The 10,733-nt window shown below is 42.2% G+C and overlaps 1 protein-coding gene across 4 annotated transcripts in view; it reads right to left on the reverse strand.

Annotated features, from left to right (window-relative positions):
* plcb1l (phospholipase C beta 1-like) overlaps positions 1 to 9,176 on the reverse strand; it is a 243,685-nt gene extending 234,509 nt beyond the window's left edge. For all 4 annotated transcript variants that reach the window (XM_084082847.1, XM_084082848.1, XM_084082849.1 and 1 more), the window contains exon 1: positions 9,008 to 9,176. In XM_084082847.1, the coding sequence (XP_083938973.1) occupies positions 9,008 to 9,106 (99 nt within the window). In that variant the 5' untranslated portion in view covers positions 9,107 to 9,176. The remainder of the gene's footprint in view (positions 1 to 9,007) is intronic.
* Positions 9,177 to 10,733: the final 1,557 nt, after the last annotated feature.

Consider the following 10,733-nt stretch of genomic DNA (forward strand, 5'->3'; position numbering starts at 1 on the left):
CGATAGGGATATCCCTTTGGTTTAGCGGTTAAGATGTTGGCTTTCAACGTGGGAGACACAGGTTCGAATACCGGGCGTTACACATATATCTTATACAAATGTAATCATATAATATATCATACATGTTATTATTAATCATAATAATCCTAAAAACAAAAAAATAATTGTGATAAATATCATCTTATCGTGATACTGCTTGAAAAATATGGTGACATATTTTTCAATATGGCCCACCCCTAACCTCCAGGAGAATGTGGATAAGACTATCCAGAATGCAGGATGTTCTCATGTGTAGGACCCAGGCCACCCCCTCTGTGACAGAGGGGAACCTCCAGGAGCGGTGGGAACGCCGGCTGTCTTGAGCTGCCGGATAAGAGGAGCTTCTACCTCCAGAAAATGCCCAATGTTTTAGAGACACCTGACGTACAAAGAGCTGTAGTGTCGGGAGGTCGTCGGGGAGACGGAACGCTTCAATGAGCAGTTGCGAGAGAACTGAGCAACAACCAGCATCTCAGTTCAACTTCATTGGACAGCACGGAAAGCAGTCGGGTCAAATGCCGTTCCGCAGAGCTAGACAACCAGAAAAGGGCCTTTGGAGGCTCTACGTGGTGAACTCTGTCCCCTGTTTGAAGAGGTGAAGATTCCCAGGGGAGATGCTGCTGCTCAGCATGCAACAGAGGCGGAACACAGCCACTCTGCTGCAGACTTGAATCCTACGTTTCAATTACCCCCCAGTCACCAATACTGCGTTTGGAATTCTTATACCAATTTTTTCAAATACCTCCATGTTATTACAGTCTCTCAATATTAATATGAGTGGACCTTTGATGTTGTACATCAATAACCTCCTCCTGGCTAGTTCGCCAAAATTATGTAGCATAATGCTTAGTAGAGATATATATATATATATATATATATATATAGCGCTAATATGGACTAGTAACAGCTTTCAGAAGGTAGGTGTGAAAATTAAGGCAAATTACACTGATGACAACATTAGCCACTCAAGAGACAGTAGTGCAGATAAAAATGATGCCATGTATTGATTTGAAGCAAAAGAAAAACACAGCTGTTCAGTGTTCAACATGTATTCAACTCATTCCATCCAAGGCTATCTATCCATCAGCAGCTCAGTCTTTTAAACCTTTCCTTCCCAATCGTCCTTGAGGCAGTCAATAGTCAAAGGGTAATGTGAGGGGCAGTGTGTATGTGTGTGGGTGGTGAGACATGGGGGAATGGGGTGTTGCTGCTGCAGTTTGGCCTAGCCGCCCTGGCAGGACAAAGAGCTGGGATTCAGAGTAGTGTAGAGGATTCGAAACACTCTTAGTGGGTTGTGGTTAGCTCGCCATCATGCTCATCTTCACACATGGCATGGAAAAACCTGGCCTGTATACAAAAAGGCCAAATGAATAATTTTGCAAAACAAGCAGAATGAGAATGATAGCCAACTCAAAACAGCTGATCCACAAGATCACCGAAAACCAAACTCAAAAACGTATCTGCAAGCATTACAATGTATTTTAAATAAATCTCTTAGATTTCAAACACATTTAAATCAGAATAAACATTTCAAACAAAAACATTTCAACCTCATGTCACTCACCAATTCAGCAACCTGATCTCAGTCACAGTTATTGATTTCAACCTGCAATGAGGTAGTGTAGGTGGTGGAAATCTAAAAAGCCAGCATTAGAACTAGTTTTAGTTGAGCATACAATAATGCATCAAGTTGGTAAGAATGTTCAGAATGTGAACAATTGTTTGGTACAGACCTGCAGCAGCTCCTGTGTGTTGTGAACCAGCATTCACCTCACTCTTTACTGCAGGCTGACACTGTTTTTACTAGGGTGCTGGTCAGTGATTGATTGCCAATTGCAGACTAGTTGGTGATTACTGAATGCTGGTGTGACTAGTCAGTGATTGCTGTGACTGGAATCCCCACCCACAGGAATTCACAGACAGCATGCAGTGACACCAATACGTTTACAGCATTGACACAGAAACCTGGGTTACAAACAGATCATTGAAATTGGTCTGTAGTTATTGGGATCCAGTGCATTGCCCGCTTTGTGCAGAGGAGTGATTCGTATGTCATAAGTTGATAAAGAAGATTAAAAAAAGATCGCAGAGAGGGTACATAAGAATGTGTGGAGCTAGTTTAAGAAATGTGCTTTCTATACCATCTAAGCCAGGGCATCTACACACTTTGAGATCATTAATGGCATTCAGAACATCAAAAGGTACATTTTTCCTGAAAGATAAGGAGCTATGGCAAGGTGGTGCCTTGTTAAAGATAACATAAGGGTCAGAGGGGTAATAGGACGAGAGGCTAAATAAAAAGAAAACGGATAATTGTAAATTGTAAAATTGTAGCAGCAGACAGCCAGGCAAAGGCAGAGGAATAATGTGTTGTGTGTGTGATATAGACATAATGAAGGGTTCATATCAGGCTATAGTATTTCTCCAGCATTTGCAGACTGGTCCTGGCTACTCGCCAATGCTAAATGCAGCGCTGCCTCTCTGCTGTAACTATATCTTCTCCATGACACACGTCATTTCCAACGCTCTGGGATGGATCCTTTTCCTATGGTTCCGTATAGCATTGGTTCTCAAAGTGGGGCCCGGGGACCCCCAGGGGTCCTTGGGGGGGGGTTCCAAGGGGGTCCCCAGCAAAAGTTGTCAATATAGCATCACAATCATTTTAACCATTTTTTCCATTTACGTTGATCTGCTATTCAAAAATAGTAGATCTACAAGCTCACAGTGCGAGCTCGTACATCTGCTCATTTTGAATTATTTAGAATTTTGTTTAACACAAATCTTGTCTTCTGGGGGTCCCTGGCACAAAACATTTTCAGATGGGGGTCTGCGGGCAAAATACCTATCAATTTGGGGGTCCTTGGCACGAAACGGTTAGAGAACTACTGCCGTATAGGACCATACAACAACTTGTGAGAGTCCGCTTTGCAACCAGTCTGACCCTTTGATACTGCATGTGAGAAGGTATGACCCTGATAGCAGCCCTGATATGCTCTTATTCTGCAGTGTGGGTTAGGGGGTAACCATCAGTATGTTTCTCCACCAGTGGACCACTAGTGGTGATCCATGGCATGTGTGTTCCATGGGGAAATGTTTTAAACTTAAAACGTATTATGCTACTGTACCTTTGCTCAATGCGTCAAAGAATAATGTTTAAATTCTATTTCATATAAAGACCAAACAGAGAAACAGCTGAAGAGAATTAAGTGTCATTGCAGCTGTTGCCACCATTCATCCCAGGCGGCAAAAACATGGTAGAAAATAAGAGTGGCAGACCAAGTTCAAGTTTTACATGGATGGGTAAAATAAACAAACGATCATTTGAAAGAGGCAACTTCATAATTCACGAGAATTACTTAACCATAAAGCACTTTGACCGCATTTGTTCTGGCAAACACTTAAGAGCTTCAGTTATGCAGACAGGCTATAAATGTCACAGCAACAATAAAATTTGTAAACAGACAAATATTACTGTGCCCTGTGCAAAAGTTCAAATTGAACACTGATGGGTAAAACAAACAAATGATGATTCAAACATCATTAAAAAGTCCAATAGAAATGACTGTGTTTTGCATTCTTGCAGTATATACTAAACAGGGCTCAACAGTGATGTGCCAGAAGTAAAAATCCCTTTATTTATTTTTATCAGCTATTATCAAATATAATGTCATAACAATCCAATAGGTAGACTTACAACGAGCGGCGTGGTTGCAAAACAATGCTACCTGAATATGCTAGAGAAGCCACTGTACGCAATCAATCTATTTTTAATAAAAACATGGATTACTCGGAATGTCATGGAGTGGAATTGTCGATACGTTTCCTTATTTAAATAACACCCAAACAAATCAGACATTCTGAACACTACTGCCCATCTTTTATTTGATGTCTTATTTTCGTTCTTGTAAATTTCAATATCACATTTATAACCTCATGACTTATGTCTAATTTATTCTCTGTGAGCATTCCGCCAATTAAGTCAAATTCCTCAGATGTGTGAACTTACTTGTCCAATTAAGCGGATATAATGATCTAATTAAAATCAGCGCATAAGCTTTATCAAATCAAAATCAGGGGTTGTATAGACACAATGTTTTGCACCTTCTATCCACAATCCAGCAGTAATGTACACAGTCAAATCCTGAGGGTTAATTTATAGATGTGTAACTCTGAGAGTGCATACAAATGACCCTTACAGAAGTGGTTCTCAAACTTTTTCATGGCAAGGACCCCCAAATTGATATCTATTTATTGCCAAAGTATAAAATATGACTAAAGTGTTTAAAGTGTAAGACCACTTTGGTAGAGGTCTGGGTTGTGTTTTGGTAGAGGTCTGGGTTGTGTTGAGGAGTATATTTAGAATGATCAATTTCTAATCAATGGAGCAATTATTTTGGATTTCTTGTCCACCTTTGGAGTTACATCATGGCAAGGTAACTACACAACCCAAACCTCTACCAAAGTGGTCTTGCCCTTTAAAATGATTGTGACACTATATGAACTGTTTTTGCTGGGGACCCCTTGGAACCCCTGGCGGTCCCCGGACCCCACTTTGGGAACCAATCAAGAGTTCACTGTGTGTACGTAGGGAAAATGGGTACTGGGTCTGACACTTACATTTGAGCGAGACAGAGAACTATGACGGGCAGGAAAACAACATCATTCAACCACAATCTCTCTGTGACTGTTATTCTGTTTCTGAAACTTTCTGTCTACTGTATGTGTGTGTGTGTGTGTGTGTGTGTGTGTGTGTGTGTGTGTGTGTGTGTGTGTGTGTGTGTGTGTGTGTGTGTGTGTGTGTGTGTGTGTGTGTGTGTGTGTGTGTGTGTGTGTGTGTGTGTCCTCTCTCTCTCTCTCTTCTCTCTCCAGTTCTTTCCATGGATTCATAGGAAGAGGAAAGAAGGAAGGAAGGAAGGACTGTATGGGAAATAAAACAGAGTGAAAGTATTGGGGTGTGTGTGTGTGTGTGTGTGTGTGCGTGCGTGCGTGCGTGCGTGCGTGCGTGCGTGCGTGCGTGCGTGCGTGCGTGCGTGCGTGCGTTTGTCTTTTAGTGTGTGTGTGTGTGTGTGTGTGTGTGTGTGTGTGTGTGTGTGTGTATGTGTGTACATGTCCATGGCAGGCAGGAAAGGTCTGGTTGGCATTGGTCTAGAGATAGGCCTACACCCACATGAGAGAGCTACACAAACACTGATGGATCACTGCACACGGAAGGGAAACACACACACACACACACCTAATCCTTCACACAACATACCCAGACATACGGTATATTGCTTGGTTGTAATTACTACTCAAGTACTCAAGATCTCTCACAGTACTGCCATGAAAGATTGATGAGTAATGTATAGTGTGTGTGTGTGTGTGTGTGTGTGTGTGTGTGTGTGTGTGTGTGTGTGCGTGCGTGCGTGCGTGCGTGCGTGCGTGCGTGCGTGTGTGCGTGCGTGCGTGCGTGTGTGTGCGTGTGTGTCTTCATGCCCACTCGCATCTGTGCCATGTTCTGCCATCTGCGGCGACCAAAATAAAACTGTTTACATGTCACCACCTGCGCACTGCCAGAATCACCATGAACATTATCGTATTGGTTCATAATAACTTGAAAATGCTGTGTTCCGTCCCACATATTTCATATGGAGCCATCCTCCATTTCAACAGCGCAATATATGACATTTAATTTAATGATAAAAGCTTGGCTTCGAGGCTTGTCCTCATGGCTCAACATCACGTCCAGCACTGTACCAACAAGAAAAGGTCTAATATATCTCAAATCGTCTGCACTGATATAGAGCAGCTTTTAACAAGTTCTTTACAATGTGAGCTACATCAACGCTTTCAAGCAGCGAACTGGGGACCCCCCCAAAATAATCATATTTGAACTGGGGACCACCGGCCCTGACAAGCACTTGGAATTGTAGGAGTTGAGGCATTACGTTTAGTTTGACTTGGTTTCACAGATATTGTGAAAGTAGCCGATCTACAAGCTCACAACGCCTCGTGAGGCATTGCGAGCTTGTCGATCGGCTATTTTCAAAAATGTTGCCTCTTTCTTATTTTATTTGACAATTTGGCCAATGGTTTGACTATCCAGAGGCAGCTAAGCAAGGCTCCAACCTGCTCTTCTAACTAGAGTGGTTCCTGGGTTCAGCACCTTGCTCAAGGACACTTCAAAGTGATGGCAGCTGGCAGGAGGAGCGGGGATTGAACCAGGAACCTTCCTATTTCCTAGACAACTGCTCCACATCCTGAAATCATTGCCGTTGAACCACTTTCAACCACTTTTCCTGGCATCCCTATTATGAGCATGTAATCATATCAAAAACATTTCCATAAATCTCAAAATCATTCTAGAATAGCAGATCTACAAGCTCACAACGCGTTGCAACTGGGCTGGGAGCGACAGAGAGAGATGGGCTATTGAGAGAGAGAGAGAGAGAGAGAGAGAGAGAGAGAGAGAGAGACACAGAGAGACAGAGAGACAGAGAGACAGAGAGACAGAGAGAAAGTTGAAATGTTACACTTCTCTGTTTACACCATTCATTCCCTATTGTCTATTGTAGCCTACATACTACATACATATTTGCTTTTCGTTTCTTTTATTTGATACTTCCTTTGGCAACGTTTCCCATGCCAATAGAGATAGATCACACTTAAGTGGTTAAATAATTGTAGACCTATGAGGACGTATATATCTGCATCATCTGCCTATACTCCCCCCTGGCAGTTGTTTCAAATAACAGCAGCACAGCTCAATCAAGGTGAAGAACAGGTGTGCACAGAAGGCGTCTTTGTTTCACAGAAAAATGAGAGAGAGCAGCCATTGGCAGGGAATCATAATAAAGATCCTACTGTTCACACTCAATACATGAGTCAAGGATGGGGGAGGCGGGGAGGGGGTGCAAAACTGTGCATAGTCATTCAAATGTGTTTTTTTTTTGTAATAGCCTAATAGTGAGCAGAGGTGTGCTTTGCAGCTGTGGTCATATGCATCTTAACCACTTAAACCCATTAAGGCCTGAGGTTCCGATTCTACAAAACAGTTTTTTGAAAAAAACGTATGTTGCTATGTCAGTGGTTCTCAAACTTTTTCATGTCAAGGACCCCCAAAATGTTTATGTATTTGGTCACAGACCCGCAATATATATTCAAAGATTTGCACAAATGTTCTAGAATTTAAAAAAATCACACCTGTGTGAAGGTAGCGGCGCCTTTGATACATTTTGTCATCGATATGTGTTTATAATGTGTTTATAGCCATGTGTCACGTGAAGCTTGACCAATCACTTTGTCTCGTACTCAGCATACGCATCCATGCGGAGTTTGTGTTGTCATCGATATTAGTTTATAGCCCAGTTAATAAGAATACAGAGGACGGACATACGGATGGACATACACCTGGACATAGACACGGACATACATACACACGGAGAAACACTAGAGAAACAATATTAATTATCTGTCTTTGAATGTCTACGTCTTTGAATGTTTATATAGCCATCTAATTTTGTATTCATGATATAATAGTGATGTCATGAATAGTCCCCTTGCCTGACCAATCAGAACGTTGACGGGCCTGACCAATCAGAACGTTGACGGGCCTGACCAATCAGAACTTTGACGGGCCAGAACGTTGACGGACCTGACCAATTAGAACTTTGACGGGCCTGACCAATCAGAACTTTGACGGGCCTGACCAATCAGAACGTTGACGGGCCTGACCAATCAGAACGTTGACGGACCTGACCAATCAGAACCTTGGCGAGCCTGACCAATCAGAACGTTGACGGACCTGACCAATCAGAACCTTGGCGAGCCTGACCAATCAGAACGTTGACGCAAAAGCCAGGTATAGAGGGCTAATATCCGCTCTATACCTAAAGGTATAGAGCCAAAGTGTAAAGTGCCAAAGTGTAAAAGTGCCAAAGTGTAAAAGCCAAAGTGTAAAATAATGCTTTTTAGCTCAAATAAAAAAAATGACACAGATGCGTTCCAGGTCTTAATGGGTTGTTAACTCCAGCATCGGTATTGTGGGGAAAGCTTTCGCTGAAAATAGCAGATCGACAAGCTCATCTGCTATTTTCAAGCAAAAGCTATCCCCCACAATAACAGAAAACAGAAAAGACACCAGTATTGAGCCCTGTGGGACTCCATGGTTAACCCATGTGGGATTTAAGTGGTTAATAGCTCAATAATAATAAGCCTAACCCAACAGCAGTGAGCAATCAATTTGAATCAAGGTCATCTCTGGCTGCAGGGCTGCCATGCCATGGAGTGGAGAGTGAGACTGAATGAATGATGATCACAATAAAGGCACAGGCGTTATTTATTCAACTCTATCTTCAAAGAGCTATTAGGATTCCTGTGTGTTGCCTTTTTTTTTTTTTTACTTTAATTACGGCCAATTGATTGAACGCCTTCCCAGAGGGGGGAGAGAGAGAGAGAGAGAGAGAGAGAGAGAGAGAGAGAGAGAGAGAGAGAGAGAGAGAGAGAGAGAGAGAAGGGGAAAGACAACAAACCCAAATTTAAATGTTTGATTTAATCCAATGAGCTGCTCTCTCTCTCGCTCACTCGCGCGCCTCACAATACATGCACGCGTCACGCGTGGGCGCATATACACACGCGCGCAAAAAAACACCCCAGAAAATGTAAACAAAAACACTCCTAAACAGGAACTCGTTGTTTCTTTTTTGTTTGACTTTCTTTCTTTTCCCCCCTTTTTTTCGCCCTCAGTCACTGACATGGCGTGTATAGCAGACAGTCCATTCTATAGGATAAACGTTCTTAATGTAGGCAGCATGAGCAGGTTGTGTAATAATGCATTGTTGTGTCGGCATGGGGAGTAGAAAGAAGAAAGAAAGAAAGAACGAAAGACAGACAGACAGACAGAAAGAAAGCGTGCCGCAGCGGCACGCTTCCTTTCTGTCTTTCTTTCCTTACGATATTAATTCCACACACTGTCTGTCTGTTTACTCACATCATCCCATTTCATGAATTTGTTGCCCTTGCTCAGGCTCTCCGGGACGGACACAGGCTTCAGCTGCAGTGCGTGAACTCCAGGCTGCGCTCCTGCCATTGGCTCATCTACTGTCTGAACGGCGGACGACGACGGTCAATGTCTTCTCCTCCTTCTTCTCTTCTTCTTATATATATCCCCCTTCCAACGTGTCTATAATAAACGACTTGTTGCTGTTTGTTAAAAAAAACACAGGCTAACCGGTTAAGCGTGTACTCTCTCTCATGCCCTCTCTCTGTGGTGTGTTGGAGCTCTCCAGACGCACTGATAAAGCGTCGACATGCGGCTCGACGCAGCCGGAGCGGAGAGGAGAGAGGAGAGGCAGCGCCGGGGTCTGTCTGAGTGAACTGAACTGGCTGTGTTGTGTTGTGTGTTGTGTGTGAAGCCGTTTTAAAACACACTCAATGCAGGGGATGGAATGAGATGGGTTCGATTGATGTTGATGCGATGCTCACTGGCGACCAGCGCCCCCCAGCGGCTGCATGACGCTGAGGTCAATATTATCGAGTGGTGGTACACAGGTGGGAAAGGGCGAAAAAAAACAACTGGTCTGCAGACAGTGCAGAGGTGGAAAAAGTACTCACATTTTTTTGCTTAAGTAAATGTATCAATACTGCAATGTAGAAAAGGCAAAGCTCTGTTGCAAGTAAATGTCCAGTGATCAAAATTTACTTGAGTAAAAGTACAAAATAATTGGCATTAAAATATACTTAAAGTACCAAAAGTAAAAGTATACATTATGCAGGAAGTCCCATTTCACAAGGTATCATAATATAAAATGCATTCAAATCTTTGGAACATAGCAGATCTACAAGCTCACAATGCATTGTGAGCTTGTAGATCGGCTAATTTCAAATGGCTGAAATGTATATAGGGCTATATGTTTTGCAATAATAATAAAAATCTACAAAGTAACTAGTAACTAAAGTATTCAAATAATTGTAGTGATTAAAAGTATAATAGTTGCCTCTGAGATGTAGTAGTGTAGAAGTAAAAGTACTGAACATTGGAAAGACTCCAGTAAAGTAAAAAATAATTCAAAATTGTACTTGAGTAAATGTTCTTAGTTATTTTACACCACTGATGGTCTGGTCGGCCAGTGTGGGGGCAGACGCAATGTTGAATGCATTACTACTGTAGTACTGCATTACATATTGTGAAACTACAACAAGGGTGGTCGGGGGTCAGTGGTTTTCAACATGTCCATGGGCTCCAGAGTTTGTTATCCTATAGCCTATTACCGTAGTAGGCTTCATAAAGGAATACTGTCTGGAACAGATTACAGACCAGAATTGGACCAAATCATGTCCAACAAGGATGTTCTTAATTTGCGGTCGCAGAGATTAAAAGAAAAAGGTCTTTATTATGCATCTCAAACTGGAGTTAAAAAGGTTGAGAATCATGAAATTATAAGGGACACAAACATGATTAAACATAGGCGATGTATGTAAAAAGCTGTAAGTGATTATCTGAAGAAAAGGGAAAAAAAGAATCATGCTTAACACTATATAGCTTACTGATTGAACCTCATTGCAAAGCTGCTTCACACAAGTAGTGCACTGTGCAAAATATTTTAATTGGAGTCACTGTTTCCGAACACGAACTCGCACAGATATGATCACAGAACAGTCTGTTCGGATCATTATCTGTGCATGTGCAAGTTGTTGTACTTCTTGTCACCAAAGGG

The sequence above is a fragment of the Gymnoscopelus microlampas genome, assembly GCF_963454915.1.
Source record: "Gymnoscopelus microlampas genome assembly, chromosome: 16".
Lineage (NCBI taxonomy): Eukaryota > Metazoa > Chordata > Actinopteri > Myctophiformes > Myctophidae > Gymnoscopelus > Gymnoscopelus microlampas.